A 12,434-nucleotide genomic window follows, 5' to 3' on the forward strand; every position below is an offset into this window, starting at 1 on the left:
TTTTTCAAATTCATTCTTCTTTTACTTTTGTATGATTTTTTCTTCATTAAAGGACAACTAAAAAAGTATGATAATCATATTAATTACATTTAACAATACTAATACTACTATTACTACTAGTCTACTAATTATTATTATGATCATTATTATTATTATATGGCAGTTGTTTAATATTTAATTTCAAAGACCTTTTATAAAAAGAAAAAAAAACTCTTGACAAAAAAATTCTTTTTTGAAAAGTCATTCTCCCTTGACCCTTCTTCGTCAATGATAGGAAAAATATATTCTGAACTAACTAATATTTATATCCTTAATTAATAAAAAATATAATAAAGATCATACTTTAACTAGTAAATACCTTGGTATGAATACACTATGTGAAAAATTAAATTTAATTGTTAAACAAATGAGACTTTAACTTCTATATAACCAAACATCTCATTTCATTTTTTTCTCGTTTCTTTCAAATTCATTGTTTTTAACTCTTTATTGAGTCACTTATATTCGACCACTCTCTCCAGTAGTAAAAGTGAAATAATTTCCATGATCTTAGAAATAAAAATTAAGTAGTTATTCTTCAGTGTTATAAAATAACATCATATATATATATAATAGTAGAGTTATTAAATTACCTTCTTTTCTTTGCAATAGTTAAAATTTTCTTTATTCCTTTAAAAAATAACCCCACATATTAAAAAACTCGATTCTTTCTTCAAAAATAATATAAAAAATTCATCTTAGACGTACATTTAACATTAAATTTAGGAATACATCTACATATAAAAATTTACAAATTTAGACAAAGTAAATTTTAGTATGTCAATTAATCTTTGTTTTTAATAATACTAATTTACAAAACAGATAAGCAATTAATTATTTTAAAAAAAATTAATGAAAATATTTATATTTATAAGTGAAATTATTACAATATTTTTTTATAAATGTTAGCTAATTGTGATAAAAGGTGAAAAAAGAAACAGGCAAAAAAGTACCTCTAGTTTAATAAAGCAAAATTGTTACTTTAATAGTAAATTTAACAAAAAAAAGCATTAGAAGAGAAAATAAATTTAATATTAAATGTGTTACTTTAATCTCCAAAACCTACTAAGTGACTCTTAAGCCAACCAAATTTTGTGTATCTCATTACTATGCACTTAAATTCCATCATTCTCCTGAATTCTTCACCTACTATGGTTAGAAATAGTCATATGGACACATTCAAATGTCATATTTAAGAATCCAACTTAAAAATTTTTAGTTATTTTTAGTCTTCAAGGAAAAAAAGTAGCTAGTTATGTGTATCACCATATATTTATATTTACAATCATATTTATGGCCCATTGATTTCTATAAATTTTGTTTTCAGGTGATCGATGATGAATGTATATATAACCAACTATACCTATTCAAATAATTAATGTTTGCACTTTTTGAGAGGATGTTTGCACTTGTTAGTTTTTAACTTGTAGCAATTGTTCAACTATATGCAATGGCATACAACTCCAAAAATCACAAATTTCTTGTTATTAATTTACCCTATAATTTTTCTCGTAAATGAAGCTCCTAGTAATGCTTTCATTTCAAGTTTCATTTTTTTTTTCTTTTCAGAATAATTTTAATCATATGTGAAAATTTTAGTTTTATTGATAATTTACATATATAATTAATATGATTTTTACAGAAAATGGTCAACATTCGATCTATTGTCTTCAAAGTGCTTAAAACAATGCACCAAAATTGTATCCATGAGACTCAAAACTAAAATGCTTGCAATTTTCTTCAACTTAGGTGATTACCGGTTAGACTTTTACAATGAGGGTTTACTTGAAAATAAGAGAATAAAAAAATAACAGTAATTGAGAATTGATAAAAGCATTTGCAGAATGAGTCATTGATCATTAAAAGATTGATAAAGACTACAGAGTGTTATTTCTTTCAAAATTTAAGTATAACCACAAAGACATCTTTATAGAATAAAATGATCGACATCCTATAATTAGAAACAATATTTATACCATAGTCGCATTAGAAAAATGTTGCATTGTTACAATAATTTTAGTGTAGTGAATGGAAGCATCCACGAGAAAACACTAGCAGAAGAAATTTTATCAAAATTAAAAAAAAAAAATTCTCCTCATCCAGAAGTTACACAGTGACAACTTGTTTTTCTTCTCATTCAGAAATAGAAAACAAATTTCAATGATTACAGTCTGTGAAAGAGAAATTCTCATAACATGGTGCAAACATGATGTATCTAAGAAGGCACTGAATAAAAAAGCCAAATGTCTTACATCACTACCATTAATTCAGAAGTTTTATCACTTTGCTAAAGAAATTAAGATAGCTAGGTCCACATATTCTGTTTATTTGGAGACTTGAAGGAACAATGCTGAATTCCAAGGCAGTTTTCATGATGAATATCAAGGCTGTTGTTGAAAAGGAGCATGCAGAATAAACAAACAAAAAAAATGCATATACTTCAAATTAAAGAGAGGGTATGAGAAGCAAAAGCATACAAAATACTTTAGGAATCAAATAAAACGTATATGTTAAAAGCTAATATCATTTTGAATGAAAATTTCTTGAAGTGAAGAAATCGTTTCTTGTTGTTTCTTCTTCATGGGAGTAAATTTGTATAAAAATGAATTTTTTTTTAAAAAAAAAATTATATTTTTTTAAAAAAAATATATATTTTTTAAAAGAAACTGTTTCTTAAAAATAAAAAATAATATTGATATGATACATAAATAACCTTTAACACCAAACAATATCATAATTTAGTGAAATAAAAAAATTACAAAAAAAAAATTCTTACATTGAAGTAAAATTTTATATAAATTTTTGACAATAACATAATCCTGAAGATCAAAAAAATATTGTGAGAAAAAAAAAAAACTTAAAAAATCCACTTAATAAAATTTCATTTAAAGATAGGGTAAAGAGTTGACAATTGCAATAACATTTATATTCAGCATAAGAATAACAAAACACTCACTTTGAAAGACGGACTTTTTTCATTCCCACTATCATTCTATTATCCATTGACGACGTTGTCCTCTGTTGAGATTAAAGCTTTCTTTAAATTCATCTGACATATCAACACAATGGAAAACCTTAAGCTTTGGTAACTTGTCAATACCACGAGGCACCTCTGTCAGATAGCGAATAAATTTTAACTTGAGCTTTTCGAGAGAAGGCAATGCTCCATCTTCAATAACGATGGATTTCAATGGAAACAAATGTAACAGTAGTATTTGCTTTAGGTTCGGAAACCCCCTGTTTGGAAACTGCAAAACTTCACCATCGTATGCATAATTGATACTAAGGTGCGTCAAAATTGGTAGATCTTTAAGTAGTGGCAATGGATCATGTGTCAACCGCGTGGAAAACAAGGACAGCGTAACAAGATTTTGGAGCTTGCCAACCCAGTTTGGTAACTCCTTTAACTGCCCCCTAAGACGAACCTTCTGAAGTACAGGTGCAAATACATCAAAATTCAAATCCAGGTTCCCATCTCCATCTGCAGAAATATATAACTTCTCCAGGTGTTGCATCTTGTTTATCAAGGAGCACAGAAAACTTTTGAATCTTGACTCAACTTTTCTCAAGCCCAACACCCTTAATTGTGTAAGTTTTTCCAACCCTTTTACTACTTCTTCTGTATTATAGCTTATGTCCACTCCACGTAGTGTTTGTAGGGATGTTAGATCTCCAATGCCACTATCCATTAGAAACCCATATTTATTCAGAAGGTGTCTTAACTTCTTAAGCTTGTAGATCTCTCTTGGCATCATACACACACGAGTTTGTCTTAGATCCAATGTTTCTAGGTTGTGCAGCTCACCAATTAATTTTGGAAGATGAACTATGTTTGAACATCTGAAGCTTAAGTACCTCAAAAATGATAAATCCCCCAAACTTTCAATGGGCGGAACATAATCATACATTGGAGCACATTCAAATTGAAGTACCCTTAATAACATGTACTTTGTAGGCATACTCTTCACCAAGGATTCTGACAATTCTTCATCACTGAAAACATGAAGTGATCGAATGTTCGAGCTTTCAACACTTCCCGTAGAATTGTTGGAACCAGATGCTACTATTGTTAGGTGACGAATCATCCCACTTTTGGACAAGTTCCCACGCTCACTAGCAGAATGGCAAAAGCTTAAATCTTGATTCTTCTCACGGATCATTTCACGTACTACGTCATGAACACGACACCTTTTAATTTTGCCACACTTTGTAAATGAAGATACTTGAACCAAACTTCTTCGGATCAACTCATTCAAATATTTTTCTGCCACTTCTTCTAAAGTCTGTGACGCTTCATCAGATTTGACAAACCCCTCAGCTACCCATTGCAGAATCAATCTCCCGCACTCAACTTCATAATCTTCCGGATATATTCCGAAATACAAGAAGCATGGTTTGAGATGGTAAGGCAAATCATAATAACTTAAACCCAAAATCTTTGTCACGGGAGTTAATTTGGGATGCTTTCCTAATTCTGAACTTAGATTCTCACTAAATCTTTGCCATTCACGTGCATCTCTACTTTTGCGAGATAAAAGGCCACCAGTGGCCACAATAGCTAGTGGTAAACCTTCACACTTTTTAACAATTTCAGTTGATATGCCCTTAAGATTGTTTGGACAATGCCCATCTAATTCAGATCCAAATGCCATTTTACAAAACAATTCGAAAGATTTGTCATCAGTTAAAGGTTGCAACTCATGCACTTGAACAAGAGAAGATGTCCTACAAGACTCTGCAACCTCACGGTGCCTGGTTGTGATTATTATCCTACTTCCATTTTCAACATCAACTAAAGCAAATTTCATTTCCTCCCAAAAATTTTCATTCCACACGTCATCAAACACGACAACATAAATATTGCAGCTCAAGTGATTTCTCACCTCATGTATCAACGATGCTTTATCCATTGTAGAATAAACACTCTGAGAAGGATCCTTTCCTTTTTCTGCTTCCAGAAACTTGAGCAGCGCTTCCAGAAACTTGAGCAGCAATCCTTCTATGGTGTATGACTGAGACACTGTGATCCAGACATGGCGAGTGAAGTGTGTCTGGACTTTGTCAAAAACTTTCTTGGCAAGAGTAGTTTTTCCACTTCCTCCCATTCCTACCACAGAGACAACAGTGAGCTTTTCCGGCCCCTCTTTCAACCATCTTTCCAATGTGTCTCTAGGGCTGTCAAAGCCCACAACCTCAGCCTCCTTAAGAAACATAGGAGCCATTCGAAGGTTGTCAAACGTGATGTTTTGGGGTCCTCCAGAAGAATGAATTTGGTAGCAATCCTCACTTTTGTTCCTCTCCTTGATCCCACGAAATTCTGATTTCACGTCCTGGTTCATGTATGCAAATTGAAGACGAGAGGCCGTAGTTTTGACGAAATCAATAGCCTTACAATGTAAAGATGCACATCCAGGATCATCAGCAAGCTGCCTTTCCTCATGGATAATGTATTCATCAACGAGATCTTCCATGCAAAAAGATGTTTCCACCAGCTGCTTCACCTTTGCTTTGAGACCATCACGTGAGTTGCCTTCTTCAGCTGCTGCCATCTTGTCCACATCATGAATCATGGCTTGAATCCCATCAAGTTTGTCTTTCATGTCTGCAGCATCTTTTGGAACCTCCATGACTGAATTCACTGCTTTCTTTAAGGGTGGAAGCAAATAATCAACAGCCAAGGACACTGCAATTTCTTGCAATTTCTCCATCTTAGTCTAGATCTAGTTTCTGCTATTGTTATGTGTTGAGAGTGAGATGAGAAGAAAGTCAACTGTGTCTTTCAAGAGGAAGACATTCACTTTCCCTTGGTCATTCTTTAGTGTTCAATTATTGAGCAAGCTGCACGGGCATAGTCAATGAGATTCTCTTATTGCTGATCTGTTAATGTAAGTAAACAAATAAAAGAATTAGTGAGGAGCAAGTTGCAGGAGCGTACCCAATGAGATTGTCATTGTAATTTACCAATAGAAAAAAAAATGTCACACTTTTGGAAATACATGTAATTCTGAGCATCTTTTAAAATTTTTCTATGTTGTTTCTTTGACAATGGATGTAATTATTTTGCTTACTTTCTGGGTAGAATTTTACACTGGACAAAACTTAGGAAGAAAGGAACTAAAATATTCAGAAAGGAACTAGAATCATTTTATGACTTTCCTTTTTTTTTTCCTTTTCTACTTTACGAGTTCTTAAATTATTTTAAAATTATTAGGACTTCAGAGTCAAATTATTAAGTTATAAATTTTTTTCCAGACTTTAAATTCAAAATTCATAAGATATCCTATGACTTAGTCATTTTTGCTATTTATTTAAAATTTACCCCTAGAGTATAAGTTAGAAAAAGATTACGCTTCGTTTGCCCCAAAACTTGTATATATTTTCACATTTTTGGTATTGCTCTTTAATCCGAATTAGAGTTTTAGTTTGATAATCTATGTTAACTTTTAATGCAAACTTTTATTATGTTCATTATTGAAATAAATTATAATTTTGATTGGAATAGAATACCACAAGTACCTATACAGTGCATCAACTTGTCCTTTTGCTGATAGGTATATAGTATGAAATTACTAAGTTTGCGTAGTCCTAAGCTTAACTAATATTTACGTGACACCAGAGTTTTATTAACTCTTTTCATAAATTGAAAATCTTTGGCTGATTTGTATATATTGGCCGGAATCATAGACATGTGACATTAGACGTCAGAACGTACAATAATTTTATTATTTTCATGGACAAAATTGGACATTTATTCTTAAAAATATCTTCAGTAGTATCTTTTCATCTTAAATATATGTATAATCAATAACCATAACCAATATCAAACCCACGAGAAACATCACATACTATACCATACACGTGAAACAATTTTGTACTAACAAATGGTCGGAGTGATAGTGCTGCTTGTTATGAAGTGCATCTCAAAATTTTACCACTTAAATGCTTATGATCAAATTCCAACTTCTACGCCTTCCTTTAACAAATGCTCTTTTACCGACTGAATAGGCACCTGCAATTAATAAAAATTCAATTTCACTGCCTGAATAGCATCAACCAAAATCAGCTTAAGTACATTCTAAATCTGCTATTCATTACTCCAGAAATATCCGTTTGGTTTGAGGAAACGTTTTGTTTTTCATTTTTTGAAATGTCACCTTGCTTTCACTTTGTTCATTAAAAAAAAAAATTGTATAGAAAATAGTGAAAACAGGAAATAATAAGTTGTTTTTACTGTTTACTGTACAAACTTTTAAAATCAACAAAACAAAGTGAAAATAAAATAGCATTTTTGTAATTCAAAGTGAAAGCAAAAACTGAAAATAAAAAACATTTTCTCAAACCAAAAGGACACAAATAATCCCATTTGTTTGTGGTAATTTTTAAAGACAAAGGGTTCTTAAAAACCGAAAATTGCCTAAAAAAATTTCAGATAATTAGACAAGTTATTAAAAAAGTAAAGTTTTGATACTTTCAAGAAAAGAAACAGTATCTTCTCAAAGAAGCTCTAAAAAATCCATATCATAGAAATTTTTCTTTCAGAACTTATCCAAACACACACATGATAATAATAAATGAAAATGAATCAATACAATAATTGATCCCTAACATAACATAGTTAACAAATCAAAATCATTCCCATCAGCATTAAGAAATTAATAAAACAGAAGCAATACCTCTTCCCTGTGAAAGATGCCGGCAGCAAGTGCTGCTGATGCATTTGTTTTATAGAACACCTCAGAGAAGTGTTGAGGAGCACCAGCACCGCTACTTGCGATAACAGGGATACTTACAGCATCTGATATCAACTTAATTTAATCTTCATCAAATCCTTTTCCTTGACCTGAAACATTGACAAAAGTAAAAAGAAATTAGAATAAAAGAAACATTTTATTAAATATATAATCAAATTACCCCAAAAAGTTTTATATTTTTTCAAATAGAAAAATGTTTATAAGAGTAAAAAGAGGGAAAGTACAAATAGGAGGAAGAATAAAAGATCATACAGAAATAGGAAAATTGAGGCATAAACATAACAAAGAACAAGAAAAAATTCATGAATGCAACAAGACACCCCAATCTCATTGCACATAAGAAATAATTAAAACAGCCTTAAGAATGAATCAAATAGAGGACATACCCATACCTATACTGATAATTAATCCCCATAACAAGTTGAGGGTCAAGGTAGAGGGTATATATCTTATTTTACTCCGCCTCAGTTGGGAAGACTGGACTAGTAATGAGTCATGACACCTTTGAAAAGAGTTCAAGAAAAGAGAAAGTCATTTTTATCCACCTTTAGTGTCCATATATTGTAAATAAGAAAGTCATTTTATTTTGAAAAATTCATTGATGATGAAAATGGTTCAGACAACATTCAAAATTTTGAAAATAATAAACAATTTTTAAAATTAATTAAAAAAAACTGCTCTTACAAGCAAATGACAAAAGCCTTATCCCACTAAGTGAGGTCAATTACATGAATTACACAATGTCATTTGGCGTGTTCAAAGAAAAAACCAAACTGCTCTTAATGAAGAGAAAATATAGTGAAATATAGTTAAAGGATACAGAATTATATTTACCATCGCAATCAATGCAATTAAGTAGTATTTCACCAGCGCCAAGCTCTTCAACTGCTTTTGCTAGTTCGTAAGCACCAATTGGCCGGCCTTCTCGTCCCCCATTAACCTTACAATAAACATAAGTAATGAGATAAGAAAAAAAATACTGCAGGAAGTAAGAAGTCAAATGACTAACTATCTTCATTCTTTCACATCAAAAGAAATTCCAAGAGATCCATGAAATAAAATCTCATGACAACCATTGACTAAAAAAATAGAAGGCTAGATGCACATGGAAAGTGATGATCGTGGTCCCCTTCTAGTATTGCAAATATAACCAGCAGCACAAATTACATACAAGTAGAGGGCATCTTATATACCAATGACTTAGACAGACTGGACAACTTGACAATTGCAAGAGTCAAGAGTGCAAGGTCACATTAGTTATGCATATGCCCATAACCAATCTAACACCTCTGCTTACAAGTTATGCTTCTTTTAGCCTCTCTAAAAGTTGTCACTCTAGTACTATCTACTATTTCATGGTAGAATGCTTAAATGCAAGGAAAACTAGATTAAGAGATCTAGTGTAATGGACATGATAAAAAAAATTAAGCAAAGAGATAAAATAAACTTACTGTACATTGATACCATGCATATTCTTCTCCATTTGGACTTGAAACAACATAAAATGGTTTTTGAATATTTTTAAATTTAATATATTTCACATAAAAGAGCACTATCAGAACTTTTTTTTTTTATCAGCAAAGATAGATATTTATATTAATAGATGTGAGTACTAGAGGTACTGAAATACATGTATTTGGATGGCCATACAGTTGATTCCAAATCAGACTGAGTAGAGTCTAGTAAGGAACCAGAATAGGCTTCACCAAGCTATGTAGCTATTACTAAAGTCTGTGACTTTTCTTTCCTAATACAAAAACCCTTCTCTAATATTACTAGACCACTGATTAAAATGTACTGAGAAGTGCTTCTTGAAGTTCGATAGCCAAGTCCACAATAGAAAGGATGCATCGTCAATTAATTTTTTACTGTCGAGGGATTCATTAGAGAATATGATCTTATTTCTCTGCTTCCAGATGGTCCATGTTATCGCCAACCACCAGCATTTCCATCTAGTATTTCTTATCCCACCATCCGATATGAAACAATGTTGTAGGAAGTGTTGCCTTGGGTCTCTCGGGAAAACTCCAGAAATGTTCAACCATGAAGATGATTCCCACCAAATTGGGAAGATTTTGCTGCAATGAAAGAATAAATGCCCTGATTCCTCTTCCATAATTCCACAAAATGGACAGCTTCTATCTGTGACCTCTATTTGTCTCCTGTGCAAATTTACTTTAGTAGGCAACCTATCTCTAAGTAGCCTCCAAGCAAATACTGCAACTTTGATTGGCACCTTTAACTTCCACAGCTCCTCAAAAGCCCCATCCTGTATCCCTTCAACTTCTGCCCCCCTCATCAGATTGTAAGCCGACTGTGCCGTATATTTTCCACTTTGATCTGTCTTCCACACCCACTCGTCCCTTCTATTTCTCTGTATTGTCTTCCTCTCAATGTCTCTTAGGAAATTAGTAGCCATTGGTATCTCGTTATCGAACAGTGACCTCCTCCAAGATAAGTTCCATTCCCACTCCTCCTTGTATCCTCCCATCTGCTGGATTACTTGGTTCTGTTGGCGCGAGATTGAGAACAATCTAGGGTACTTTGTTAGCAATGGTGCCTCTCCCTCTATCCACTCATCTTCCCAAAATTTGATCCTGTCTCCACTCCCCAACCTCCACTGTATCCCTTTTTTGAACTCCTCTCCCTGTTGTGAGGTTTGAAATGTTGTCTTTAGGTCCCGCCACCACAATGATTCTTTGTTACACCCTGGTGCTTCATCCAATCCCCTCCACCCTCCGTACTTGGACTTCAATACCCTTGCCCACAGCTGTCCGTCATGCTGGAATAGATTCCATCTCCACTTTCCAAGCAAAGTGAGATTAAAAGTATTTATATCCTTCAAGCCCAAGCCCCCTTTTTCCTTTGGTAAGCAAACTATGTTCCACTTAATCCACGCGATCTTGTTTTTATCTGGTCCTTCTCCCCACAGAAATTTGCGTTGCAAACTAACTAACTTTTCTTCCACCTTCTTAGGTATCCTGAAAAAAGACAAAAAGTAAATGGGAATAGAATTTAGGACTGATTGGATAAGAGTCACTCTCCCCCCAAAGGACAGGTGTCTTTGCTTCCACTTAGATAATGCCCTCTCACACTTTTTTATGATAGGATCCCACATCTGACCCCTCCTCGGATTTGCCCCGATAGGTATTCCTAGGTACACAAATGGAATGGACATTAGACTACAATTTAACCAACTGGCTGCTTCAAACTTCCATCTCTCCGGCATACCAAATGCACCGAAACAACTTTTTGTAAAATTGATCTTAAGGCCTGACGAAGGTCCTCAGAATTGCTTTAATTGACCTAACATTCTCCTGTGAGGCCTCACCAAAAAATATTGTATCGTCCGCATATTGTAGGATGCTTACTTCAACTATGTTTGCTCCCACTGAGAAGCCCCGGTAATTTCTTTTAATAGCCTCTCTCACCAATCCATTCAGTGCCTCTGCTACAATGTTGAAGAGAAAAGGTGCTAATGGATCCCCTTGCCTGAGACCTCTCTGTGGTGAGAACTCAGTCGACGGGCTGCCATTTACCAATATCGATACAGATGCAGATTTTAGGCATCTCACTATCCACTATATCCATTTAGCGCCGAAGCCCATTCTCCTCAACATATAGACCAAGAAATCCCATGATACCGAGTCGTATGCCTTCTCATAGTCCACTTTGAAGACTAAACACGGCTTCTTACTTCTCTTAGTCTCGTCCACCACCTCATTTGCTATCAATACACTGTGGAGCAAATGCCTCCCCTCTATAAATGTTGTTTGTCTCTCGTCTATTATGAATGGCATAATCTTCTTCAGTCTGTTGGCCAACAGCTTTGCAACTATCTTGTACATACAACCGATGAGTAAGATCGGTCTATACTCCTCCAACGATTGCAGGTTGACCACCTTGGGGATTAAGACAATGAATGATGCATTACAACCCCTTGGAAAAATCCCATTGACATAGAATTCCTCCATGAACCGCAGAACGTCCGGTTTGACTAAGTTCCAAAACCTCTTGATGAATTTGAAGTTAATTCCATCTGGACTCGGACTTTTCTCACTCCCACACCCCCAAACTGCGACCTTTATCTCCTCCTCCGTAAATCTCCCTGTTAACATGTCATTTTGGTGCTGGTCAATAGACTGAAATTCAATACCATCTAGGTGAGGTCTGTTATGGTCCGTTTCTTGAAACCTATGTAGGAAAAATAGGCGGGCTTCCTCTTTTACTCTTGCTAGTTCTTCAACCCATTCTCCATCAATCCATAGTCCATGCAGAGAATTGTCTCTTCGGCTGGCATTAACCAACAAGTGGAAATATTGGGAATTACAATCCCCTTCTTTTATCCATCTGGCTCTCGCTTTCTATCGCAGTAAGGATTCATGATACTGTGCAGCTCTCCACAAATCTTCTTGGAGCTTTTTCCTGGTCATCACCTCCTGAGTAGACAGCTGTCTATGTGATGTGCTCACTTCCAAACTATTCAGTTCTCCTTCTATCTTCTTGTAACTCTTAAAAGTATCACCGAACTAGTCTATGTTCCATATCTTCAACCTTGCTTTCAGTCTCTTTATTTTTTCCTTTAACACAAATCCGCCCCATCCTCTTTGCTGGTTGGACCTCCAACACTCCTGCAGAATGAAC

At 33.9% G+C, this 12,434-nt stretch overlaps 1 protein-coding gene across 3 annotated transcripts in view; it reads right to left on the reverse strand.

Moving 5' to 3' along the window:
- Nucleotides 1-1,764: 1,764 nt before the first annotated feature.
- LOC102667193 (disease resistance protein RPM1) overlaps nucleotides 1,765-12,434 on the reverse strand; it is a 13,313-nt gene continuing 2,643 nt past the window's right edge. Inside the window, exons 2-6 of one of the 3 annotated variants that reach the window (XM_006586046.4) lie at nucleotides 8,625-8,730; nucleotides 7,713-7,879; nucleotides 6,972-7,048; nucleotides 2,996-5,916; nucleotides 1,765-2,426 (exon numbers count right to left, since the gene is read on the reverse strand). In XM_006586046.4, coding sequence (XP_006586109.1) covers nucleotides 3,027-5,747 — 2,721 coding nt within the window. In that variant the 5' untranslated portion in view covers nucleotides 5,748-5,916; nucleotides 6,972-7,048; nucleotides 7,713-7,879; nucleotides 8,625-8,730 and the 3' untranslated portion in view covers nucleotides 1,765-2,426; nucleotides 2,996-3,026. Of the gene's footprint in view, nucleotides 2,427-2,896; nucleotides 5,917-6,971; nucleotides 7,049-7,712; nucleotides 7,880-8,182; nucleotides 8,293-8,624; nucleotides 8,731-12,434 lie in introns of those variants that run through there. The other 2 variants (XM_041004715.1, XM_041004714.1) reach the window with 2 other exon arrangements.

Source organism: Glycine max, chromosome 8 (genome assembly GCF_000004515.6).
Source record: "Glycine max cultivar Williams 82 chromosome 8, Glycine_max_v4.0, whole genome shotgun sequence".
NCBI lineage: Eukaryota > Viridiplantae > Streptophyta > Magnoliopsida > Fabales > Fabaceae > Glycine > Glycine max.